Source organism: Ochlerotatus camptorhynchus, unplaced genomic scaffold, assembly GCF_037179485.1.
Source record: "Ochlerotatus camptorhynchus isolate MF236.1 unplaced genomic scaffold, CSIRO-AGI_Acam_v1.1 ptg000609l, whole genome shotgun sequence".
NCBI lineage: Eukaryota > Metazoa > Arthropoda > Insecta > Diptera > Culicidae > Ochlerotatus > Ochlerotatus camptorhynchus.
In genome coordinates this window covers 200052-227804 of record NW_027041089.1, presented here as the reverse complement: position 1 = coordinate 227804, position 27753 = coordinate 200052, and the positions used below count along the sequence as shown (strand labels likewise).

The following is a 27753-nucleotide window of genomic DNA, read 5'->3' as shown; positions in this document are numbered from 1 at the left end:
ACAGACAGAAAAATCATTTCAATTTTAATCATGTATGACTACTGCCGAAGTAATCATGGCTCGGACTCAATAAGGTTAGGTTAGGTTTTCATTATTAAGGAGGTTTTCAGCCTTGGGCGGACTCAATAGAGGTTTTCACGTCTGGTTGTATTGGTAGCCCGCATAAACGCGAACCATAAATTGACTTTACCTAAAATGGTTAAAAATTGTTTATAATCCCTGCTAAACTTTAACTGAGATGGTTGCCTGTAATTTACTGATTACCAATTCACGATATATTCCACGATATATTCCACGTAAAGTTGAGCGATAATACAAAACCATTAATGGACCTTACTGACTACCATAACCATTACCATTAATGTTCTCAAATCATAAGTAAAAACGTTCTTATATAGTTCTCTTTCTGAAAATGTAAGGAGAAAACAAAAATTTGGAATGGTAATGGTTCTTAACAACCCATTATTCCACGTAAAGTTGAGCGATAATACAAAACCATTAATGGACCTTACTGACTACCATAACCATTACCATTAATGTTCTCAAATCATAAGTAAAAACGTTCTTATATAGTTCTCTTTCTGAAAATGTATGGAGAAAACAAAAATTTGGAATGGTAATGGTTCTTAACAACCCATTATTTGTAAGGTCCAGTTCCAAAAAACCATAATACATAAGGTTGAAACTTTATCATTAAACGTTCATGTAAAGTTCCATAACCATTTCAGTTAAAGTTTAGCAGGGATTATAAACATTTTTTAACCATTTTAGGTAAGGTCAATTTATGGTTCGCGTTTATGCGGGAGGATATATGAGAGCTAGTGAATATCCGAGGAATACATATAACAAATCGATGTCAAACTCATTTTGACAGATCTACTTTCATACATTTTTTAGGATAGCCAGAGGAAAATAATAAACAACTTTACACAGCGTTGCTCCCGCTAGTGTGCGCGCGTTAAACGTCACTACACTCAGAGATAAATAAAATCAAAAAAGCTTAAAAAGTATGCAGATTCCCGCTTCACCTTATTGAGTTCGAGCCATGATTACTTCGGCAGTAGTCATGCATGATTAAATTCGAAATAATCTTTCCAGTATTAAATTCAATACTGATATACAATCAAAAAAGATTAAAATTCAATCAAAAATTATTCAAATAGAATCAAAAAATATTAAAATATATTCATAAAAGATCATCTCCCATCTAATCAACCATGATTAAACTGTGGTCAATATCAGATGCCTATTTTTTTAGAAAGAGAGCATTAATGTTTAATCATTTGATATGATTAAACTGAGTTTCATGTCAAATTGATTACATTTCAAGCAAAATGGGAATAGTTTAATTTATCAGTGTAATCTCTATAAGGTGAAGCGGGAATCTGCATACTTTTTAAGCTTTTTTGATTTAATTTATCTTTGAGTGTATAATCAAGACGTCTTTTATTCAGCAGTGTTCAGCACCTTCGTTCAAAACGCAAAACATCTGTCATGTTCATCTTCCCCAGTGTGTGTCAACTCTTTTTGCGGATGGCGATTTTAATTTTAGTTTATGCAGAATCTATTGTCCAATTTAATGTTTAATAACAGCATTTAGTTTGTACTTTCAATCAAATAGTATTGGAATTAATATAAACAAATTGAGAAACCAGCTTTCTACTGCGCGATAGCTACCAGAAGAAGCAAAGATGCTTCCAGCAACTGGGCTGTTCCGCTCCATCAATTGCCCTTTTTTCGAAAAGGATTCTTGTACCCGACCGTTTTGCCACTTTAGGCACTTAAAACCTGGTAAACAGCGATAAACTTGTAGTAACACGAAACTGGATTGATAAGTTTGTTTATTTTAGAAGCAACGCCAAAAGCTACTTACTGCGCCACACCGAAGAGTCTATTGAATCAAAATAATGCCGCTGAGGTATCTCAGGATGGACCGGCCAAGAAGAAGCCCAAATTGGAATATATACCGATGCCGACCATTCTGACATCCAAATATGTTCCTAGTGCAAAAGCAATATGTTCTTCCGGCGAACAAAGTAAAGCCGAAGAAACTAAACCGGATCAAAAATCTGATGATGAAGTTAAGACTGGTGATTCCTTGGTACGGGTCGAGCAGACTGATAGTATCGAAAAGGAACTGACAAATGGGCAAAATGGAAAAGAGCAGAAACATGACGATGAAAAAAAGACTCCTGCAATTCCCATAGTGAAAGAATGCGGTAACAAAAAGGAAGAGCCAACTGCCTTAGATGTTAAATCGGCAAGTGTGGCAAGCGAAACGAAAAGAAAGGATGCCGATAAGAATACCAGTACTGGTAATTCGGTTCGCAAATCTAACCATGAGAGTAGTAAACAAAGGAAAAGTAGTAAAGATGAAAAGGAACATCGTAAGGACCGGAGCGACCGGAAAGAATCCGAACGAAAGTCGAGTACATCAGGTAGTAATGAGCGTAAACATTCGTCGTCAACCTCATCTTCCTCACATAGGGATGGTAAGCACCGGTCTAGGTCTGACAAGGAGAAAGATCGCGAAAAGGATCGTATGAGATCCAAACACAAAGATAGCTCTCGGGATAAGGAAAAACGATCGGACAAAGAGAAAGAGCGAACAAAATCTTTGGACAAAGATAAGGATAAGGATCGGGGAAAACCCACTGATAAAGATCGACACAGGTCATCTCAAAATTCTAGTAAAAGTTCATCTAAATCTAGTAGTAGGACACCAATCTCAACCAGAAAACACTCCTCTTCGTCAAACAGCAAGGTAAAGCCTTCAGAAGCTGCTGTAGCTTCCTCTTCGTCCAAACCAAAAGTAGAACTAGCGGATGAAATTTACCGTGACCTGTTGGATAACCCTCCAAGCGACATCGACATTGACAGCGATGAAGATGAAGTGATGAGACAATGCAGGATGATTTTCGAAGAATACGAAGACGAGCCTGTTACTGCACCGGCTCCAGCAGTAGAGAAAGCACCGAAGAAAAAACCTGACCCAAAACCAGGCACCGATGTCGAGCTTATTGATATGTTTGCTGAAAAATGCTACGACGAAAACCGGAAGAAACGAGTCGCTCACGAAAGTGGTTCAAATGCAGTGCAAGCCGGTGTACAACCACCTCCGGCGAAAAGAATCAACCATGTCCAAAACGCGATGAGGGTGACCCAAACTTTATTTTAGAATGTGTTGGAAATATTTTTTACATTAATATCTTTTACAGTCTGTATATCATCGTCAGGAAATTGTTCGTAGGCAGCAGGAGGAATTAGCAACAAAACAACAATTAGAGGAAGAAAACAAAAAACGAATCGAAGAGGAAACACGCAAAGCAATGAGCAAGTCCATAACACCAAAGCTAAGTAACGGATCACCTCGCTCGCCAGTATTGAGTCCTACGCCCATAATGACCCCTCCTACAACAGATAAATCACCTGTTTCTCCTATTAGCACAAATAGTTTTTACAGCAAGCCACCGGATTCCGTAGTTACCACAACACCAAGAAGTATGTGTTTGAAATGTCTACCACGAGTGTTGATAAATAAACATATTTTTTAAATTCTAGGTCGTTTCACACCAGCCGTTAACGTTCTAGCCTTTCAGAAGGCGAAGGAAAAAATTGAACAACTGCGAAAAATGAAAGGAATAGGTACAACCGCACAAACCGTTCCCAAAGGTACCGGTCGAGTAGCTCACATGGCCTCTGCAGTGGCAGCGCCAGTGGCTTCCACCTCGTCTGCTACTACTGCTGCTGCTCCACCTCCACCGCCAGCGAAACCTGTTCCACCGGTGCTGGAAGCAGACTCTACCAAAATTTCCTACAACATTCGGATGCAATTCTACAATCTCATGATTAAGCATAGTCTAAACATCTACACAAGCTGCGAGGATGCCTATGAACGCGCACAAACCGAGGAGCTGGCCGTTGTCAAGAAATGCAACACTCCAATGATCTACAAAAGCAGTGCCCTTTTGGCGATTAACAAGCTGCGCAAGGAGGCTGTGGAATCGGGAAGTGAAAGTGCGGAAAGGTAAGTGAAGATATTTACATTTCATCATTTCGGCCTCCACCGTCCTCAGGGGCCAAATAATGTTAATGCCTATTATTAAAAAAAGGTAGGTCATATTATATATAATAGGTATTATATAGGTATGTTACCTGTTTTGGCAGTAGGAAGCCGGTCAAAAGTTTATAACCCACCCCATATTTTTGGACACTGTTAAAATTCTAACTGCTAGAACATGTTTAGTAGCGAACGGATTTCTATTAAATTTGAAACTGAACTGATATTTAATAAAGCCCTACAGTTAAAGTATGGACGACTGTCACCACAAAACTGGAAAAAGCTGTTCCAATCGAGCAAAGCGGTGCATTTTGACGGTTCGATTGGAACAGACGTCCATACTTTTACTGTAGGGCTTTCATATTGAACTTTCAATGAGTTTTTTTTTTAAATTGGGCGCTAAAATGTTGATTTTTCATTCAATGTGCTCAAACTTTTTACGCGAAGCGGTTTGTGAAAACTGTCAAATGATGGTACGACTTTTCCCCGAAAACCAGTTCCCCGAAAACACTTTCCTCGAAAGTTTTATCCCCGAAATACGACTCCCCGAAATAACCAGTTCACCGAAAGGAACGTTTTCCCGAAAACTATTTCCCCAAAAGAACTAGTTCCCCGAAAGATACAATTTACACTGTGCGATCTATTTAAATATGATCCTTGGGTTTGTTACCACTTATCTATATGAAATTGAGAAAAATATCTTTGCTGAATATTGATAAACAGAACAAAGTCGTTCAACACCCTAGATAAAGTTTGTGGTTATGACTTGTTATGACATTTGGCGGTTTATCAAATTGATATCTGATTGTAATGAGCATAAAGACTGAGCTTTGGTATAAAGAAGGGAAAATTGTGTCAGTTTCATCAAATCTTTCGCTAGTTAACTACTTGTATCGAACAATACCACACTACACATATCAATGTGTGTCGAATTAAAGTGGACTCTACACGACTGTTTGTATTGACAATAATCGTATTGTCAATGCATTTTATATTGACGTCAATACATCGGTATTGACAATATATCTGTATTCACATCATCAATATTATTGTCAATACTTTTAAGTATTGACAATATTTCTTACCGTGTGGGGTTCGCTTAAGACAATAGTTTGACTTTCGTTAAAACTACATGTAAAGGTCACACACTAAGATTATTTCACCGAAATCTGTGAAATTTTACCGAAATCTCAACAGCTGAACGTTCGGTAAACAGTTCGGTGATTTTTCACAGATTTCCTGTAATTTTTTACCGAATATTCTGAAATCGGTGTATGGTGTTTTCTTCTTGCTCCATACAATTTTGGATTCGGCCTATAAGGAGTCGCAAAGTGACTATAGCATGTATTGCATGGGGACGCATGGTATCTTTTATTTGTTAGTATGGAGTTTTTTAACGTTCGTACCTATCCAACACACACACACACACACATACATTGTATTCAATTAGCTCCATGGAACATACCAAGTTATACGTCAAATAATCAACTAAGATAAAAAGAAGGAAAAATTCTTGCAACAAACAAAATTTTCCCTTCTTTGTATCACAGCTCGTTCTTTAACGTTTTGAAGAATAAATATCTTACTAATTTATAAAACTGATATCTATCGTAATCAAATTAAAAAAACGAGCCGTTAGGGGCCATACATTAATTATGTCACGCGAAATTGAGGCAAAATTAATCAATCACAGATTTCTACACGTCCCTCCTTAGGGCGTGACATAATTTGTACATCACCCCTTATACAAAAAAGAAAAATCGTTGTTTGTTTCAAGAAATGTTCCTTCTTTGTAGCACAGCTCGTTTCTTAACGTATCGCATCATATCTACCCTAATAAAAATGTTATGGTTAATTTGCTTAACGACGTGTTCTGGGTATCATCCAAACCATTTGTGGAATAGTTCACACATTTGGGTTATCGTTCGTTTATGATAATTTTTTATTAGGGTATCTAATTGGTTTTATCAAAGGGATATCATTTTCCTTTCTTTGTATCACGGCTCGTTCTTCAATTTTATTACAATGAGATATCGCTTTGATAAATTAGTAAGATATTTATTCTTCAAAACGTTAAAGAACGAGCTGTAAGAAGGGAAAATTTTGCTTGTCGCAAGAAATTTTCTTTCTTTGAATCATAGTTCATTCTTTGACGTATAATATGGTATGATCCATGGAGCTATTTGCATACAATGTGTGTGTTTGTTTGATAGGTACGACCGTTAAAAAAAACTCCATACAAACAAAGAAAAGATATCATGCGTCCCCATGCCATACATATTAGTCACATGGCGACTCCTTATAGGGTGAATCTAAAATTGTATGGAGCACCAAGAAATCAATATGTGTTGAATAAAGACAAAAGTTTGACTTTCGTTAAAACTACATGGAAAGGTCAAAAGCTGCTGAAATAGGATTACACCGATTTCAGGAGCTTGACCTTTACATTTTGTTTTAACGAAAGTCAAACTATTGTCTTTATTCGACGCACATTAATATGTTTATTGTGGTATTGTTCGATACAAGTAGTTAACCAGCGAAGATGCGCAGATTCGGGGAAATGGTACATTCGGGGAAATTATTTTCTGGGAACTGTGCCATTCGGGGAAAAGTTACATTCGGGGCAATAACTTTCGGGGAAAGTGTTTTCGGGGGACTGGTTTTCGGGGAAAAGTCGTACAATCCTGTCAAATAGCCAACAATATGGATATTTTCGGAACGGGGACGACGTCATTTTTAAATCCAAGGTGCCGAGTTCCGGTTTGTGAACAACTATCAAATACATTACAATATAGGTATTTTCTCAGTTGTCCTACAGCTGTCTACAGCAGCAGTCGATTTTTTATTTCGGTGTGAACCACGCGATAGCCTGTTTTCGAGACTCGCTATGGTATAGTTGCTCCACAGACAAACAGACGTAACTCTTCATTGTGTATCTTCGTTCACGCATTTAACGGTTGATTTGAATATTATCAGTTCCGCGAACTACTCGCCACAGCGCTGGCAGCGGATCACTTTGACGTTTCTATACATTCTATAGAATTTTTATGCAATATTGTTTGCGAGCTAGCGAGCAAGCTTGTTTTCCGCGAGAAGCCTGAAAGATGTCGCTACTGAGGTCCTATGTTTTGAGATACTATGTTTTCAAGAAAAACTTTTTCAAAGAGTTACGTCTGTTTTCTGTGGTTGCTCTTTGTTCGTTGCTAGCAGTTCGGTGCCTTTTGTTGCTACGGTGCAAGATGTGTGAAGTAAAAAACACCATCAAGTTTAGCTTCAGCCATTGTGATGCTAAACCAAACATCGTAGAGATTGTAAATTTCGCCAAAGCACTCGACGCGGATCCGGCTGAAATGGAAGCTGTTTATCGCATTGGTGAGGAAAGGGGAGTCTTCATGAAGTTCAAATCAGAGAAAGCGATGCTCCATGCTCTGACATTCAATTAGGAGGATTTAATCTTACATTATGCGAATGGAACGACGGCAAAGGTACGCATGTCACATGCTGGTGAGTTCATCCAACATGTGCGTGTGTATTACTTGCCACCAGAGGTACCCGACAACGAGCTGGGGAATGAAATGAAATATGGAAAAATTAAACGCATCATCCGGGAGAAACTTCCAACTGATCTGTGTTTTGAGGTGCCGTATGCGTGGTAATGTTTGCACCATTGAGCAATGTCAAAATTAAATTTCTTTTCAAAAATTTCGTTTTCGAGTTTTTTTTTTATTTATTCAAAGGGGGGATGTTTCTCAGAGTCTTAAACTATGTTAATCATCGATCAAGTTTCCACTTGCTGCAATTACGGCCTCCACACACTTCCGGAATGCACGGCAGGTTCTAATAATGTAGTCTGGATCCATTTCTCTCCAGGTACGGGTCAATGTTTGTCTGAGGCTTGCTGTACTCGGGTGGCGTTTAGAACAGGCCTTGGCCTTCATGACGTGCCATATTGAGTAATTTAGCGGATTAAGATCGGGGCTGGATGGCGGCCACATATCCTTCGCCCAGAACGGAAGATGTTCCTGCAACCACTTCTGAGTGCGGTTCGAGGTGTGGCACGGAGCCCCATCTTGTTGAAATACAACATTTGGTTTCGGACCGTACTGTTCTTTGATCCACGGAAGAACAATCTTACTTAAAATCTCGATGTAGACCTCCGTGCTGACCTTGTCGCCTTCTGGAATGAACACCGGGTCCATTTTTTTGTCATCGGAAGCCACCAATCCAAACACCATAACGCTAGCAGGATGCTTGGTCAGAGACACGATCTTGTGCTCGTCGGCCACGTCTTTTACCAGAGAACCTATATACTGGTCGGTTCTGGAATTTGATACGGGATCGACGGTAAACATGCTCTCGTCGGTGAACAGGATTACCGGATTTTTTCGCTTAAGGAAGTTAAAGATTTTCTTGCATCGTTCGACTCGTAGCTCCCGGATGCGGTTGGTAATCATGTGAGTTTTTTTTACGGGCCCTCGACATCGCCCCGCAATCTTCCTTTACGATCTTCCGTGCTGTAACGTCACTGATCCCGTGTTCCTTTGCCATTTTCCTTATTGAACGCACTGGATTCACCCGAATCTTCCTTTTGATAGCAGCGATAACCCTCGGAACCCGTGCTGACCTCGGACGACCTGTGGCCACCTTCGCGGATAGTTGTCCTTTCTTTTCTCGGTCTAAAACCCTTTTGAAGGTCCACCGGGACACTCCCATGGCGATTGAAATGTCTTTTTGCGACATTTGCGCTTGGGACAAATCACGAATACGCTGCCACTTCGTCATGGTGTAACTTTCAAACTAAGTAAATCATTTTCTTTTATACACAGCCTACTACGATATGAGCTATAGGTTATACCATAGAGGTAACTCTAAGACCAGAAAGTCCCGAAGAAACGTGTTCAACTTTTTGGCTCAGCTCTGGTACTATCTTCAGTCCCAAGCTAATCGATGCACCCCTCGAAACATAGGAAAATCCACGAACCCCTCATTTTATCTGTCAAATTTTCATAGTGAATCAAAACAAACATAGTGTAGTACTAGAATTTCGACTAGAATGGGGTACGCTTATAGATGTACTTGGGACCAATGGGCAGTCAAGTAGTAAGCTCATTTAAAATCGTTAGTTTCCACCGGTTGGTTATACCCCGTTCACATTACAGCCTATATCACGTAATATAGGCTGTCTTTCAATGAGCACTCATACATAGGATTTCCTATGAAAACTAGATGTATAAATGCTCATTGCAAAACAGTGTATATCACGTGATATACGTTTTAATGTGAACGGGGTATTACCAACAATCAATACGAAACTAACGATTCAAAATTGGCTCACTACTTGACTAGCCTATTGGTCCCAAGCAAACGATTAACGTACCTCATTCTAGTCGAAATTCTAGTACTATGCAATGTTTGTTTTGATTCGCTATGAAAGTTTGACAGATAAAATGAGGGGTTATTGGTTTTTCCCATGTTCCGAGGGGTGAATCGATTAGCTTGGGACCGAAGAGAGTACCAGAGCTGTGCCTAAAAGTTGAGCACGTTATTTCTGGACCTTCTAGTCTTAGAGTTACCTCTATGGTATTACGTACACCAGTTCTGGCGCATTTTTTTCGAATACAGGCCTTATAGCTTCCATACATAAGCGGAGGCAAAGTAGAATGTAGCAAAACGAACTATCAGTTAGTGTAGCCAAACGAGCATGACGCCATCAAGGTGTTTTCCACCCTCCAAACAAAATAAAACAAAACTGCACAACGAAGAGCCATATGATGGCATGAACATTTTTCACGGATGCCAGTAAGATCATTTATGTTTCATGTTGCCAGAACAACTTTTTGTGCCTCCGTTTATATATGGAATCTCTAGCCTATCTATACTACATACGTAGACTGATCTCCGTACAAACTGATGTGATAGCTCAAAATCATCTAGAACAGTGCGCCATGCGAGATGAAATGGCCGAATTCCAGCACAAACCTGGTATTTGTCCCTAACAATCAATTACAGTTGTATTCGATGTTTCATAGAATTTTGATAGGTAAATTATGAAAAACGTTTGTTTGTTTGCAGGATCCACGATGATCTGGATTTCGAGGTTCGAGGAACACCATAATCAGGAAATTTATATGTACCGTGAACGTGATGTACACCCAGAGAAATGGCTTTTAATTTCAAAAATAAATCACAATGAATTCAAAAAAAAAAATTGTAGGCTCAGGGCCTATGCACATTTTTTCTTTGATTCAAAAGTAAATTTGATTAGATTCTAAAAACCTGTTTGTTGTTTTTAGAATCAACTCTGCATGTGACTGTGAGTAAATTCAACAATATTTTTCTTTGATTCTATCATGACGTTTCTTGAATCAAGACAAATATATTTTGTTCCAGTCACGCGCTTCTTTTTACTACAAAAAAGTATGCTTTTTGTTTCAAAGAAAATATTTTGTTAATTCTAAAAAAAGATCATTTGATGTAAATAACCTAATATTTGATTTATTTTCCATATTAATTGTTTCTTTTAATTTTAGATGAAATCAAATGATTAAAATAATTTTTTTGATGTCAAATAATATTTATTATACTTACAAAATTGCAGTATCTAAATAACAATTTTTCATTTACTTTGTGTAATGATTATTTTCAAGATGTCAACTGTGTATCGATTCGCTGAAATAATTAGAATTATTTATAGGGCAGAAATGTATTAAATTAGAATTTTCCTACCTATAAAGCACCGACTACTTCTTCGCTCAAACCCAATAATTTAAATAATTTTAATAATTCCAAATCTTCTGCACCGAGAATTTCTACCTCCAGGTTCTTCAATCAATTCTTCCTCTGAGGAATCATTTTTTTTTCTGTTTGCGTATTGTTAATTAAAAAGCAAGGTATTTGTTTCTAATAACGACTTTGTAGGATGAACGCTGCTGTACATTAGAAATAAAGATTTTTTTTTCTTTGATTTAACAAGAAACATGACTTTAAATTAAAAATTCAATGTATATGATTATCGCGTTGTTTTTCTACGTGTACTCTAACTCCGTTCACGTGGGTCGAAGCGTTCAATATCTAGTCGATTTGTCGCAAAAATCAGTAAAACTATGTAGCTTAGTATTCACACTACTGCTGCGTGGTGAGAAAATTCTGAAATGATCTGACCTGAGCACCCGGAAGGTAAAGACTTCCAGAAGAACTTTATCATGAACGAAAATTTTCTAGTAATGTTGAAAGTGTCCAACGAAGAAGCACTTAAAATTAAAACAGCTAGATTTATGAAATTCAACATTTAAAACTAGTAACATCATTTAATGTTTCAGGAATAAAACAATTTCCCACGATGTCATCCTGGCTGGTAAAATGAGTCATAATATATCGTGGAGCGTGAACAAGAAATTGTAAGCATCCTTTAATTTTATTTGAACTCACCATCTCGATATTTTAATTAATTTACCACCTCGATTCAGGAAAACGGACGTGAAGTCGACTTACACGATTGATAATGCACCTTCAACGGTGGCATACAAAATGATTTACGACTGCATACTAACCGAAGAGCAACTAAAAGCTAACGGATTTCCTCGGGCTACTGACACTCCAGGAAAGGCAAAGATTTACACTCCCAAGCCCTCACGACCGCCGAACGAGGATGAACGCTACTGTTCTCGATGCTCTAAAGTTTACAACCTAGAAACATATGACGAACTCGCAGTTGATTCATGTAATTATCACGCTAAAAGCACGTGCTACAGGAGAGGGTTTGCAGATAACATGCACAGTTGCTGCCAACAGCCTGCTGGAACGGCAGGTTGCATGTATGGCAACTATCACGTAAGTAGCTATATGAACTACGATGATCTCAATGGATTTGTGAAGACGATTGAACCTGCGGAAGGATACGTCCCATCAAAAAAGGACATTTATGCACTGGATTGCGAAATGTGCTACACCACTGGTGGACTGGAGCTTACTCGAGTAACTGTAGTTGATATGAACGAGAAAACAGTATATGACTCCCTAGTGAAGCCTTCGAACAAAGTGATTGATTATAATACTAGGTAATTGATACTGTAGTCCTGTTGCGTTAGCGCGAAATTAAACTTTTTACATCCCATTGTAGGTTTTCGGGAATCACGGAGCAAACACTGCAAAACACTACGACTACCCTGTACAACGTTCAAGCAGTTCTGTTGTCAATGTTCAATTCGGAATCAATTCTCATCGGACATAGCCTCGAAAGTGACTTCAAAGCACTTAAACTTATTCACGATATCGTAGTGGACACATCCGTTCTTTACCCGCACAAGATGGGACCACCGAAAAAGCGTGCCTTGAAAACGCTCTGCATTGAGAATCTAAAGAAAATCATCCAAGAAAGCGGTACGTTCCCTTGCTGAAACAATCATTCAAGTTTAAAACATGTTTTTTTTATTCCTTGCAGATCATGGTCACGATAGTGCGGAGGATTCGGTTGTTTGCATTCAGTTGATCAAGCATTATCTGAGGAACCGTATTATTTGATTTGTTGCGTATTCAACCCGTTCTAAAAGTATTCACACAATGTACTACTGTTATCTGATCTATTTATTGCGTATTACCTTGTTGTTTCCGCATCATGTTCCATTCCTTGTTATGGAAATGGTCTATACTCATTCAGGCTGAAATTATCTTAAGTTGAACAATTTTAGGTAGGCTGAGTACGTATCTAGCAATACTATGAAATCGGACAAAAATAACGCAACATGTTTTCTATTCTTAGAAAATTTATTTAATAAAAACGAACTTATCATAATCTCATATTTACATTGTTTTATTTTGTACTTGAGGAATGATAAACACGTCTCGGATCAAGTCTAGTTTCTCCAATTTGGTATCTGTTCTGGTATGCATCACCTTCGACATTTGAGTAGTGAATCCCGGGTGAACTCAAAAGACCATTATCAGGTTTTGAAGAAGCCTCAAAGGTGATGTGGTGCAAACGTTTCGCTTTCTCGGACAGTGATAGCGTCTTAGACATTTGGATAAGGATAAATCACAGTGACACAGTCGGGAAGCACAGGAATTCGGACCGCCCCACTCTCCATGGTCAATAGCTGAAAATGGAAATATCTGTTAAGTTCACCGAAGATCGGTCTTCTTCTTGTTGGGTATTACGTCTCAAATGAATTTATTTTGCCCACTTTATAAATTGGGGTAGGGATGACGATTTTGGTTTTTTACTGCCAACCTAAGTATGAACATTTGAAAAAGCTATCCCTTCATTTCGATGCTTGAAACCTCGACCAGCTCACATGTTCATATACATTCAAAAGCGAATATCTCAATAAAACTAACTGAATTTATGATGCAGTCTTCAGCACAGTTGTTCCTTATAGTTTAAGCTAAATGTGCTGAAATTCTGAGCTTAATAGAGTTTGCTGAACCAGTTATATGCCCGAAAGTGTGAAGGAATGTTATTTCTTCATACATTTTAACCAAAATCCCCATGAGCTGAAATTTGTAGAGAGTGGTTTTATCACCAAATGGCACAGATCTTGGGGTTGGCCCGTTGAAAAAATAAGGGCCTGGATAGCCGGCCATGTTTCAGTTGTAAAATAAGGCCTACAACACGTAAAGGCAATGGAATAAGGCCCGAGATGTTGGCTAGTGTCGAACGCTATAGTTGGTCAGGATTGCCAGGCCTATGGAAAACAATAATACAAAAAAATCTCCGATATAAATGTGGACCAGTCTACTCCATACTTTTGAGGAGGCCAGTTTGAATTGCAAAATACAATACTTAGACAGAGCACGGAGCCCCTACACTTAAACAATTTATCACATATCTAATGGATGAAAACCATGTGAATTTCACATAGATATCATGTGATCACATAGGTAAAAATCACATGAATATTATGAGGCCGATGAAATTCATATGAAAAATCATATAAAATTAACGTGATCGCATAAATGTTATGTTAAATTCAGATGAATTCCATTAATTTTGTTTATGGATGAAAATCATTTGCGTTTCCGAAGTCACGAATGACCCAAGAGTGTTAAAGTGACTATAATAAAAAAAAAAAAAAAAAAACATTTGCGTTTCCAATGGGAGCTACATGAAAACTATTTTCGGTGTAGGTACGTGCTGCAAGCTCTCTGATTTCACACACGCCTGTAGGGCGGTATCGATGTCAATTATACAAGGTCTGGCCTAACCGGCTTATTGGTATTAGTGAAATGTGGAAATGTTTGGTGGTGTTCGTATTTCATCACAATGTTTATCTTTTTACACGAAACAGCTGTTTTCTGCGACGACACGTCTGCTATTCGCAATATGGAATGTTGTGCTGCCGTGACATCGTCATTCGCTTGCTCAGCAACGTTTACAACATTTTTGCTTCTAACACCAGCAAGCTGCCTGTTGTTCCAGACCTTGTATGATTGACATCGGGGCGGTATAGCTTCATAAAGAGCGGGGTACCTAAAGCACGGGACGTATTAGGGCCAAAGTATACATATGTACTTTAACTCAGGAGACCATAGGAGACCTGTCCTAAAAAGTTGCGTTACAGTCTTTTAAATTTGTCGAACCTCTTAACGGAATCCGTTTATGAAGAGCTTTGAGTGTGTTGGTTTATTTCCTTTTAATTCTGTTTTAATTGCTTATCTTTTGACAGATACGCGTATTTCGTCTACTACTTGCAGACTTCATCAGTGCCAAGTACTCAACACCACTTACATCACTTGCGTTATAGTGTTTTCGAAGTGATAGTCATGTTATTCGATACACACACCATATATATATAGAATTTTTGTGGGTTTCCGAATAAACTGACATGATTTGTCAAGGATGGATCGAGTCCCTTTAAATCTCGAAGAGCGTTACGGTTTACGCCAAGGTGATTGGCTTTCGTTTCTGCTGTTTTACATTTGAAGGTGTAATAAGAAAAGCGAAGATAGGCACGAGTGGTACGATATTCAGGAAGTCCATCCATCCTCATGGTTTCGCCGTTGACATCTCAATAAGCAATTTTAGCTGCAAAACATCTTACACAAGGAAAAAATCTTATGCAGATAAGTTTTACATGTAGGGTAGAAGCGGTATAAGCGCATATTTTCGTTCTATCGAGCAGAAACATCAGATATCTTTATGTAGGGTAGATAGGGGCAATATGGTCCCCCAAAGAAAAACACATCATAACATATGAAAAACATTCATAAATGTATGATAGCTTTGATCATGCTCATGCTTTGGAATATGTTTGATAATATACAATGTTCAAAATATGGATAAAATATGATAGACTCAATAAAATATTATGTTTGAAAAATTTCAGTTTTTGCTCCGATCAACAACCATACGGGGCAATATGAGCACCCTAGTAAAAGTTAACGTTTTGACAGGTTTTCTCTAGAAAATAACATTCAGGAATCATGTAAAATAGAAACATAAGTTGTTTTAGTAACAGTGACGTGTATTGCTCGCTGTAGAACCAGCGGATCAGTGAAATGTAATATAGTGAATGCAATGCTTGTTTTCTTGACTGCATATCTTATAATATTCTAGAGATTTTGAGCTAATGTTACATTCCCATTATTATCTTAGACATGTAATTGAATGTTGATACGGTTTTCATGGAGATGCATATTAGAAGCATTTTCAACAAGTTTGTAAAAAAAATTAGATTGAGTTAATAGGTATTATGCCCAAACGAACGGTGGCCCATCTCGCCCCGTATGGCCTTCTTGCCCCAATCCCCCCTATTCGCCGCGAACACATATGTTTGGTACGATACTTTGTTCAAAAGGAACATTCAACCGGGAAATGTAAGATTATATTACAGATTTGCGTGAAAAGAATGCAGAATTTGCAATGTTTCGCAGAACAGATTCTGTGATGTGATAGCCGGATGGTTTTCCATTTCCGTCATATCGAGCAAAACAACAAATATATTAATGATATCGAAGTAAACGAATAAAACATACGTTTGATATTTTTGACAATACCGTGGACCCCCGCTAATCTAAATTATTGCATTATTATTGCATGGTCCCACAAAAAAAAATGTGCTCGTTCGATTCGTAGTGCCATCAAAACAGATATTAATAAAGTAGACTCAACTTTGTAATCGTAAACTTCACACATGAATTAATCAAAATCTGATTCAAAAAAATTTGTTTTTAAATTCTTCAAAAACAAAAAAAAAATCAAATTTTTTTGTGTTCCTCCACAACAATAAAAAGTCTGTTTTAGAAAAAAAAGTTTGTTACACAGTGTTGTTAATTAAATGTTTCAAAATCCTAATCCAAACATATTAACGATCAGATCACATAGCGTTATTTGTCGCGATCACTCTGGAAGCACGCTTAAGCTGTAAATAGATAAATGCTTGAAAATCTCTGAAAAATACATAACAAATGTGAACTCCTAAACAACTTTAACAGTATTTCCATTTTTAAGAGTAGTAATAATGTGTCCATTCATTACTGTGTTCCTACTCACCCCATACTATGGTACTTAACCAACTTACCACATAATGGACGACCGCGGTAGCACTTCCAAAGATATGGAACAAAATACTCCAGAAACATCGGACACTTTGCCGCCGAGTAACAGTAATCATGCATTTTGCAACAGCGGTCAATGCCATCCAAAGCTTGTCCGGAACCAAGAAATCCACAATAGCAGCCATATCCTTTGTAGATGATCGGATCACAGCCAGTAGTACATTTTATCATCGAGTATAGATTGTAGACTCCGCGCTTGGAGCGACCTTCCCGCGACTGAACCGATTCCTCAAACTCTCTTTCCATTTCGTCACTTTCGTTGCTAAAATTAAATAAATGAAAAAATAAAACGAACCAGAAAAACGTAGTCATTAATATATGACAAGCACAGGCATAATTGTTCATCGCAAATTTAATAAACAAAAGACTTAAATGCCCGCTTTCCGTGGTGCATTTTAACTGTTCGCCTTTATTGTTGTATCTTTCTTTACGACCTACAGATAACAATACAATTGCATAATTCAGTTAGTACTATAACATTGAATACAATTGTCGAGAGTGGAATAAAATCTAGGGCAGTAGAAAACTAGGCATCGGGCATCAGGTTTGTTTTCCTTTGCCATTTCTCTACGCATCTTAAACGAGTTATTCACTGTGTGTCAGCGGAAGATACAGCGCCTTGAGTGGCGCTCAATGACTACAGAGTATGATACTCATGTGCAGTCTCAATTACTACCCTTGCGTCTCAAAGACGGGTGCGGGCACCTGAGATTGAACCGCTAAGCGCAACTACGACCATTAACGGATGGGGCTCATGTTTACACAGACAACGGCACGCGTTCGAGCAGTTTTACACGTTTGTGTAGTTTAGTCGTTTTATTCATACGATTTATACTCGTTTGACTTCTCCGATTATGCAATGGTAAGAAACGGAAGTTTATGTTTTTAAATCTCAGAGCTTCACGTGCGGTACGAATTCAACCCAGCTCCAAAGGTATCTGGTTTGTGTCGTCTCATTGCATTGAGGGAGCAAATTATAACCCAATTACGCTGGTCAAACCGGTAGGATTAGCAACAAGCCAGCCAGTTTTGCACAAGAAAGGTCTTATTACTTTTTATGACTGGATTACAAAGGAAAGTAAATGTGTGATCACGTCGGAAGGCTACTAAAAAGTATAGGGTATCTGTACCAGCTGCGGCAAGTATACCCGTTAAAGTACTATCCCATATACGCAATAGTTGAACAGGAAGATAATATAATTAGTATAAGTGAATAGGAATTCCATTAATTCATGGGACCGTAATGCAAATAATGGCAGTATAAACCCACACCGTACTGAGCAGATAGGAAAAAATCGGATAAATTTCTCTAAAAAAATCCTTGAACACCTACATAGTTCCCTAATCTTAACTTCTTGAAAATTTTCTCAACTTCTACGAAGTTTCATCAACTTCAATTCGACCAAGATCCCAGAACTTCCATGACCTTCTCCGAATATCAGGAAAGCACTTGAACCTTTTCTACGAATTTCGTTAACCATCTGGTCGAAACTAAGTTCTCAAATTTTCCATATCAAACCCTGAAGTATGCTGAATTTTCACAATGCTCCCTGAGCTTCTGCGAAATGTCCTAAACTTCTACAAACTTCACTGAGCTACTACAATTTTGGCTGACCTTCGACAAAGTTCCTTGAACTTGAAAAAAAATCTCAGCATTTCTATAAAGTTTAACGAAGTTCTTCGAATTGCTACGTAATTCGCTTGACTTCTATAAAGTTTTCAGAATTTCTATGAAGTTTGCTTCTTCGTCTTCTTCCTCGCATTTCAAGCTTTTTGCGTATTTTTATTTTTTTTTTCCTTTGGTTTGTTTTTTCCGTCGATCTTGTTTTCCGTGCTGAGCACCAATGCTACCGACGTGCCAGGAAGGCAGCTCCCACACCTGGACCCTACCTATCGACCCATCAACTCATGAACCTAGGACCAACGGCTTTACTTCCCATCCGAAGGAACGCGTGATCAGAGATGTTATGCCTCAGAACATCCCGGCGGCGCCGACTGGGATTGAACCCAGGCCTGCTGGGGTGAGAGGTAATCACGCTTACCACTACACCACCAGCGCCGTTGCTTTTTGCGTATGGCATATTAGATTTTTGCGTGCTTTCAACTTAGTGTTCTATAGTTGCACTTCCACAGTTATTAATTGAGAGCTTTCGATGCCTGTACCATTTTTGCATTAGTATAATTGTGTGGCAAGTACAATCATACTCTATATGTCCAGGGAAGTCGAGAAATTTTCCAACCCGAAAAATTCCTAAACCGGACCGGGAATCGAACCCAGCAACCTCCAGCATGGTCTTGCTTTGTAACTGTGCCTTTACCGACTGAGCTAAGGGAGGTCCCAAGTTTGCTGCACTCCTACAAATTTCCCAAAAAATTTTAGAATTTCGTTGATTTCAACGAAGTTCCCTGAAGCAAAACAAAGTTTTCTGAATTTCTACGGAATTTTCTGGTCTACTTTAAGAAGTGTTAAGAAATCTTAAGAAGTTATTGTAACTTTTAAGAAGTGCCCTGAAGCTAAAAGAAGAACTTTTATGAAGTTTCTTAATATTAACCAAAATTCAACTTATAACTTTTGTATAAGGTTCCCAATATTTTGGGAATTTTCCCGAGCTCATCAAAATTCTCGGATTTTATAGTAAATTTTCTGAATTTCTTTGATGTCCTCTGAATATCTTAAAAGTCCCGAAAATTTTTAAAATCTTATCTATTTAAAAAACAACCTGAACGTCAACGAAATTTCCCGCATTTCGTAAGAAGGTCCCTGTCCTTCTGGAAAAGCTTTGTTTAATAAACCTGAAATATTGAACATGAACATGGTGTTGAATGGAGCAGTTGCTTCCACTCCTCAGCAGATCTGTCGCTTGTTTTCTGAGAAGGTCGCCAGTGTTTTCACGAATGAGAGATTAACTGACGAACACGTTACCCTAGCAGCTAGTAATGTTCCACTGTACGGTCAAACACTGGGTGCGATGGATGTCAACGTCGAGATGATTTCCACTGCCGCATCACAACTCAAGTCGTCTTTCAATCCAGGACCCGATGGCGTTCCATCTGTATTCCTGAAAAAGCATATCGCCAGCTTACTGATGCCCATGCTTCATCTATTTCGATTTTCCATCTCGAGTGGTACATTTCCATCTTGTTGGAAATTCGCACATATGTTTCCTATCCACAAAAAGGGCAGCAAACGGGATGTGGACAATTATCGTGGAATTACGTCGTTGAGTGCAGTTTCGAAGTTATTCGAGTTAGTCATCATGGAGCCTCTACTCTCTCATTGTAAGCAGTATCTAAGTGGTGATCAACACGGCTTCACTTCCGGTCGTTCTACTTCCACAAATCTGCTGTGTTTGACATCGTATCTTACGGAAAGCATGGCAGAGAGGACTCAAACAGACGTCATATACATCGACTTGTCAGCTGCCTTCGATAAGCTAAACCATGCCATCGCGATTGCCAAGTTGCATAGACTTGGGGTCAGCGGCAACCTCTTGCGATGGTTTCGCTCATATCTCACTGATCGGCAACTGATGGTTGCCATTGGTGACAATCGGTCCAATATCTATCTAGCTACGTCAGGAATACCTCAAGGAAGTCACCTGGGACCTTTGATTTTCTTACTCTACTTCAATGACGTGAACTTGGTCATCGAAGGCCCACGACTACCGTATGCAGACGATCTTAAAATCTACCTACGAATCCGCTCGATTGATGACTGTCGCTTCCTTCAACGTCAGTTCGAAGCCTTTGCCAGCTGGTGTAATTTGAACCGAATGGTGGTTAACCCCACTAAGTGTCCAGTGATCACTTTTACTCGGAAGAAAGAGTCCGAGTCCGTTTAACGCCGTTTTCTTCGATTCGCTCTGCGAAAGCTGCCTTGGAGAGACCCATTTCACCTGCCCAGCTATGAAAGTCGTTGCCAGCTGATTGATCTGGAGCAGTGCTGCAAAATCTTGACAGTACACGGTGATATTGACAATTCTGTTTTGGTCACTCATTTTAGCTTACAGTCATAGTCAAGGCAAACCATGTCAATTGTCAATGAAAATGGTGTCAGTGACGAACATGTGCAGATTTGTTTATTAGCTAAATTTGTAACAAAATTAAATGACTTGAGCAAAACAATTACATGGATCCATTTTAGTGAACAAGTATCTACGTCCTGAGCTACTTGGATAACAATAATGTGACACAGAATGTACTAAATTACACTTTTTGTTACCAGGTGAACCTTTGTCATTGACGAAAAAATGAATGAGATTTTGACGAAGGTTTTTTTGAGGATCAAGTCTGTCAGTGACTATGTGACGAACAATTTTGTCAATATCGCGCGAAAGTCTGTCAATGACAATGACAAATCTCAGCACTGATCTGGAGCCTCTCCGAACTAGAAGAGACACCTCTAGGGCCCTGTTCATTGCGGACACTTTACAAGGTAGAATTGATTGCAGTGCAATCTTGGGGCAATTCAACATTAACGTCCAACCCCGTGCGCTACGTAACAACGTTATGCTGAGATTGCCACTTCAGCGCACAAACTATGGCATGAACGGTGCAATAGATGGGCTGCAACGAGTGTTCAATCGAGTTTCGGGCATCTTCGATTTCCATATGCCTCGACAGCTGCTACAAAGATACTTCTCATCGTTCTTTTCTGGCACAGTTAACCGTGAATGATTGTGTGTTTTATTTATGTATTTTATTCTTAGTTTTTATTTTTTGATTTACCTATATAAGTTACTTAAATCATCATTGGGGCTATACACAGCCTGTTGATGCAGACAAATAAATAAATAAATAAATAAATAAACCGTTACCCAGTTTCCTCCATAGGCACGTTTACTCAAATTTGAGTAAACGCATGTTTACTCATTTTTGAGTAACTGCTTTTTTGGCTGAACTGAAGCGACTCAAAAATGAGTAACCTCAAAATAGTGTGTAGTGCAAGAGGCAGTGTTGCCCTGAAAGCAGTCGGTTAATCATTTCACAATGTTAAATATTGGCTTCGAAATCAATTAAAAACTAATTTGTTTGACGTTCAACCAAAAAGTGAGATTCAGCAAAGTTGTAGCAAATAAAAATTCATTGATTTACAAGTAGAAAGCTTGTATTAGTAAATTATTTTGACGACAAACTAGGAGAATGAGAGCAAAAAGTTCACTTTTACCATAGTAATTCCAATATAAACTTCAAAAGACCAGTATGAGATCGTAGCCAAATGAGCTCAAATTTTGGGAGAATGATCAGGACCTGATTTAGAATCGATTAAGCTTAGTGGAGCAAAATCGATATTTTGAACCACCCTATTGCCCATAACAAACAATTATGCAACGTATCATACAAATCGAAGAAGGTCTAGTCTGATCAATTCGTCAGTTGGCGATCCATTCACATTGATTTGATGATTAATCCGTCAGTGCCTCTAAAATTAACAATAAGTTATTTTTGAATGAATTCTTACCATTTTAAAAGCTTTAAGATGGTCTTAACCCGTTAACGCCCAAGTCGTTTTTAACCTCCGGATAACGCGCGATTTTTTCAGGAGTAGCCCAAGGATTATTCTCACATTACTTGAAAACAATATGTTAAGGATGTGAAGCTGAACGGCGCCGGTGGTGTAGCGGTAAGCGTGATTACCTCTCACCCCAGCAGGCCTGGGTTCAATCCCAGTCGGCGCCGCCGGGATGTTCTGAGGCATAACATCTCTGATCACGCCTTCCTTCGGATGGGAAGTAAAGCCGTTGGTCCCCGGTTCATGAGTTGATGGGTCGATAGGTAGGGTCCAGGTGTGGGAGCTGCCTTCCTGGCACGTCGGTAGCATTGGTGCTCAGCACGGAAAACAAGATCGACGGAAAAAACAAATCAAAGGAAAAAAAAAGGATGTGATGTATGTGTTGTCCCTTGAATTTTACAGGGAGTTCCTTTTGAACATAATCAATGAAATTTTCCCATAACACTGAGTCTATGTGCGTTTTACGTAAAGTTTATGTGATTTCCAAGTTTAAAAAAGAGTGGTACGTACACTCATAGCGGTGCAAATCATGGCAGCATCATGATGTGCTTTTTTCGGTATTTTTGAAAGATATTAGCAAGATGTAAGTATACAGTTATGGATTATTTTTTTTTCTCTCTGACAAAAACAAACTGACTGTTTCATTGTGCTCAACAGAATAATGTCAAACTGCTCAGCTAGTTCTTCTTCAAGGGAAAAAGTATCTCGGTCCATCTCCATGGTCGTCCAGATTGTTTATGATGCGTATCGATTACTAAAAAAAAAAAACTACACCACCAGCGCCGCTATGAAACTCGCAATTATAATATTTAAAATCCTTTAAATATTGTTTTTCCATCAGAAATAGCTGAAAAGATTTATTCGAATTCAAGCTGAACATTGCATTAGGTCCTAAGTTACATTGCTCGATTCTCTTCGTCGACTTTCACTTTCGTTAATAACTTGAGCACATAATCGTTTCTTGTTTTGTTTGTCGTATTAGATACTAGATAAAAGCTTCTTTTATCGAACTGTGTGCTGAAAATACCTTGGAATGTCTTTACATGGCCGTGGGGATACAAAGAGAAATTCGACGAAGGACCTAATGCAATGTTCAGCTTGAATTGTCATATAAAATTTTTAGCATAATTGATTTGCTTTGTCTTAAGACAAGAAGCTCCCGAATAGCGCGGCTATTTCTCAGCTGTCCTGCAACCGATCGTGCTGATCTTTTTGTAGGTGACTATTATATCCAAGTATAACCATAAGCATTATTACAAAGTCTTAAATCTGCTTTATTTCAGCATTACTAGTGCTAATGAACCCTTAGACAGTATTGCTAATGCTAACAAGCCAAGGTTCAATTTACTTTGATGCTTTTTAGAAAATTTCAAAAGCAGTTTTTTCCGACGCATTATTTCAGATTGCAAAAAGCTCGCACTATTCGATTCCTTTTGATATTTTACACAAAATGGCGTGAGCTTTTTGCAATCTTAAATAATGCGTCAAAAAAAAACTGCTTTTGAAGTTTTAAAAAATACATCAAAGTAAATTGAACCTTAACCAACATTGCTAATACTGCACAGTGTTTTTTTTTCTTTCCTTTATTTACAAGGCTTTCAGCCATTGGCGTCTTGCAGTGAAACTTTTCCAAGCTTTCGCCACCTACATTTCGAAGTGAGAACTACTAGAAGGAGGATAGTTACCAAATTTTCCAAGTAAAACAGACGCTTTTTGGCGCAAATCGGTCCATAAAGAAAAACTCATAATTTCCCGTGGAAACTTTTGCTTGAATCGTGTAAGAAACCTTGTTTGAAAACTATTTGTTATTATTTCGGTATGGATCGGAGATGTTTTCATGGCAAACTATGCATAACAAGTTTGCACCCACAGGGAGAGGTTACCTCCTGCGCAGCTGCATTTTTCAGAAAATGGTAAATATGTGCGATTTTCACTAAGATGAAAGTGGAAATTAAGTGAATTTACTTAGGAAAGGTTGTATCATGCTGGTGGTAATAGTGAATTGGTTGTATAGGACGCCAATATTCAATAAATGTTCATTTTGGCCTTTTTTAAGCAAACATATTGATACTCACAATTTTCGTCGGAAAACGCACCAGAACTTGATTTACTCAACACGCACCATGCTATAAAATGGTGCTAGATGGTCTTCAAAGTGATAACAAGATGACAAATCATCTTTATTTTGAGTAATTGAGCAATTTACTTCTGTTTACCATCATATTTACGATGCAGCATTGATGGAGCCGTGAAATTAAATGAATATATCTTATGAAAGCTCACCAGGAAAAGTCAAAGATGCACATCAGTCTGATCGTAAAAACGTTTTCTTCTTCAATTCGAATGTTATATTGGAAGGATTTCACGCAGGCTTGATGAAAATTATGATTTAATGCTATTTTTCACGAATTTTATATGCAGTCTGTCAACATTATCATCATCATGCAGTGGCGACATCTGCGTTGAGCTTTTGCGGCAATCTTCCAATTGGCTGGTTTGCCTTGGGACTGCACAGTGTTGCTTTTTGCCGTTTTCGTGCGCTTTTTTAATAGCATCTCAAACATTGATTTTAGGGCTATAGTTTGTTCAAAGATATTTTTGCATATGTTAAACCACTTCTTTTGATGTGGACGGTTTGGTGAGATCAAAAAATTTTTTTTTATCTGGTTCAGATAGAGACACAACGTCTTCAATAAAGTTGTAGCAAATATTATTTTAAGCAACTTTGCTGAACACCTAAAAAACCTCTTATAAATTGCAAGATATGTACCATTTTTCGTGAAAGGCCCCTTTAAATCATGTTTTTAGTATAACTGATTTTCTAGACATTGTAAAATTTTGGTTTCTTCTACAACTATATTTTGCAAGTTTAAACACATGCTTTTGCTGAACATTGTAAATAATTACCTCTTGAAACAAAAAAGTTATTCTTGAATAATCGATATTTTTATTATTTCCGGCGCAAATTGGCGCAGAAATCTAGGTGAGATTCTTAATCTATACTTATTTTACTGATGAAAAGTTATAAAAACATGTGTCAGCACGCGATCTTTTATGTGTTTTTTGATGACTAAAAAACTCCTGCAAATGTCTAATTTTTTAATACATATTTTAATTTTAATGCACGTTACAATGTTCAGCAAAAATATGTATTTTTGTACGGCAAACAACTTTGTAGAATATGTTATATAGGGGAAATGCAGGTAATGTCGGCCTAAATGTCCCTAATTTGGGCCCATACATAAATTCAGCAATCGACTAAATTTTCAATAGCGACCAAAAATATCCATTAGTACCGTCCCAGTGACGCGTTCATCTAGATAAAATTGATAAATAGCAGATTTTTAGCGATGGGCCCAATCTTAGAACATTAGAGCCATTTCCTCCATATTGAAAATCTTCGAAAAAGTTACACTCAAGGCAGGAAAGCGAGCATAAACCATTAAATTTCTTCGCCGATATTCCAACAGCCGTAAAACAATTGCTGTGACTTAGCTAAAAAATAACATTTTTCTGAGATATCAGCGAACAAGTAGAGATACCAGCAAAAGTAAATGCCGAGGTAATCGGCTGTTGGAGATTTTACCGAGCTAGATTAAGTGTGTATACGTGAATATTGAGGTCTGCACAACCTGTGCGTTTAAATAAGCCAATTTCCAAAATAATAATTATCATCATGTTTAGCCTGAAGGACACAGGCACATGACTGTTGTTCCAGAAGGTCCCAATTCGACTCTCACTACTAGTAATGTTCATAACATGTTTCTCAGTATAAAAACCACAACATTTGTATTTAATATGAAACAAATATTGATTCACATCTTACCTCCAGCGCCACTTGGTAGAGTGTCCAAACGGGTTATTAGCACGTGCTATGAATACATCCTCGTCACGATGTGCATCACGGCTGTTGGTAATCGGCCAACGAGGAGGCTTCCCTGGAATGGCCTTTGTCCTGTTGTAGATTTCTTCTAATTTGTCTTCCAGCTCACTGCTCACTATCAACCCGGGGTTTTTGTTCCTTTGCGGATCGGAAGTACTATTCAATACGGTGTTAGGTACAGCACTAGGCAGCACTGCGTTTGTTGTAACGGGTATCCTGAGGAACTTCAGTGGATCGAAACTAGCCTGTATACTCACAACTGGCTCATGACGGACTGGAACTGATTTAGGCCTCGAAAATGGAAAAGTAATAAAGCTTATGTTATGAAAAACAGCGCACAAAATAAATTTACCTTTCCAAAACTGGTTGCTCAAACTTATGACTTGTTACTTCCCTCAGGCCACCGCTCCATCCGTCAAGTCCTAAATCATCCCAACCAACTGTTTGTGTGTTCACGTATGTATAAGGCGTAAATAAGTTGGTCCTTTTTGAAGATGAGCCACTGTGCAATTTTTGTTTGTGTTTCAGTGCTTGTCGTTTCAGTTCATCCTCCAAATCATCGTTCAATTCATCCATGAATTTGATAAAACTACGTTCAGTTCGGATGTTGTCTGCTACAATCTCTAACATGCTGTCTTCCACATCTTCGTTGTCAGAATTATGTGCAAATGATTTCAATTCCATATCTGGATAGTCGGCTTCCTTTAGCTCATTTGAAATATTTAAGCTCCGTTTAAATTTATTTAGCGATGTAACGTTAGGAAACTCAGCATCCAGAAAGTCACTTTTCTGATAGATTATTTTGTGAATTTTATTCTTTTCACCACTGGGCAGCAAAAACACATATGTGGGGTTGAGATTTTCAATGTTGAACACCGAAAGGACGTATTCGTTCAAAGTGTTGTTTTCATTTTTCATGTTGAGTGCATGTTTTATTCGATCTTTCATGCGAATAATTGCCAGTTCTCGATCAAAGACATCCAACGGAGAATGAGATCGGGTTAGCTTTGGTGTGTGATCTGAGAAATAAATGATGAAATATACAATCAAACAAAGTGAATGATTTCTAAGTCGATAGAATTTCGATCTAATTTAAGGATAACCTGCACAATGTGCAGTGCACATACTCACTCTTGCAATTCTTAATGGAAATTATATATTTCTACTAAGAATGGCTTCTTTATTGCCTAACCTTAAAGTGGCCCATTTGATTTAATTATTTAAAAATAATTTTTTTAAGTTTATAATAAACTTTTGACAAATTTCTTGAAATTTTCAAATTGTACATTTCAAAACTGAGAAAAATCGTACAACAGCAACTATTGGAATTTTTTAAAACTATCATCTGTATATTAAGTGGCGCCGGTGTAGTAGTCAGCGTGATTGCCTCTCATCCCAAAAGGCCTGGGTTCAATGCCAGTCGGCACCGCCGGGATTTTCTGAGGCATAAAATCTCTGATCACACCTTCCCAGGGAAGTAAAGCCGTTGGTCCCCGGTTCATGAGTTGATGGATCGATAGGTAGGGTCCAGGTGGTGGGAGCTGCCTCCCTGGCAAAGAAAAAAAAATCTGTATATCAAAATTCTTCTCACACAGAAAACGATTTTTAATGGGTTTCTGTGCAAAACTAACAAAAATTTGTAAAAAAAAGTGAAGCCTGCTGCAAGTTAAGCACATCGACATCAAGCCAGGACCTCAAACATGAAGTAAGGGGCTGTTCATAAACGAAGTAGACAACAATGGGAGA

The 27753-nt window shown here is 38.2% G+C and overlaps 2 protein-coding genes across 3 annotated transcripts; one reads left to right on the top strand and one right to left on the bottom strand.

Annotated features, from left to right (window-relative positions):
• Nucleotides 1-1522: 1522 nt before the first annotated feature.
• On the top strand, nucleotides 1523-12858 carry LOC135714099 (RNA exonuclease 1 homolog). Of its 2 annotated transcripts, none has more exons than XM_065237369.1 (8): nucleotides 1523-1791; nucleotides 1854-3157; nucleotides 3219-3501; nucleotides 3562-4027; nucleotides 11380-11457; nucleotides 11527-12117; nucleotides 12180-12439; nucleotides 12501-12858. In XM_065237369.1, exons 1-8 carry the CDS (start codon nucleotides 1692-1694, stop codon nucleotides 12578-12580), a joined length of 3162 nt encoding a protein of 1053 aa, XP_065093441.1. In that variant the 5' UTR covers nucleotides 1523-1691; the 3' UTR covers nucleotides 12581-12858. The 2 variants fall into 2 exon arrangements, with proteins under 2 accessions (XP_065093441.1, XP_065093440.1); XM_065237368.1 differs by having other exon boundaries at nucleotides 1851-3157.
• A 126-nt stretch (nucleotides 12859-12984) lies between these two features.
• Nucleotides 12985-26956, bottom strand: LOC135714105 (uncharacterized). Its single transcript, XM_065237375.1, has 4 exons — nucleotides 26360-26956; nucleotides 25951-26298; nucleotides 16576-16874; nucleotides 12985-13152 (listed from the first exon to the last, which is right to left on the bottom strand). Exons 1-4 carry the CDS (start codon nucleotides 26953-26955, stop codon nucleotides 12986-12988), a joined length of 1410 nt encoding a protein of 469 aa, XP_065093447.1. The 5' UTR covers nucleotide 26956; the 3' UTR covers nucleotide 12985.
• Nucleotides 26957-27753: the final 797 nt, after the last annotated feature.

Excerpts from the sequence above, each read along its gene's own strand:
- LOC135714099 (XM_065237368.1), top strand. The coding sequence starts at position 1,692 with ATGCTTCCAGCAACTGGGCTGTTCCGCTCCATCAATTGCCCTTTTTTC. Across the intron at positions 11,458-11,526 it reads TGGAGCGTGAACAAGAAATT|GAAAACGGACGTGAAGTCGA; the intron begins GTAAGCATCCTT and ends ACCTCGATTCAG. Across the intron at positions 12,118-12,179 it reads GTGATTGATTATAATACTAG|GTTTTCGGGAATCACGGAGC; the intron begins GTAATTGATACT and ends ATCCCATTGTAG.
- LOC135714105 (XM_065237375.1), bottom strand. The coding sequence starts at position 26,955 with ATGAAAGATCGAATAAAACATGCACTCAACATGAAAAATGAAAACAAC. Across the intron at positions 16,875-25,950 it reads TCTACCAAGTGGCGCTGGAG|CAACGAAAGTGACGAAATGG; the intron begins GTAAGATGTGAA and ends ATTTAATTTTAG. Across the intron at positions 13,153-16,575 it reads CCGCGGTCGTCCATTATGTG|CTATTGACCATGGAGAGTGG; the intron begins GTAAGTTGGTTA and ends TTCCATTTTCAG.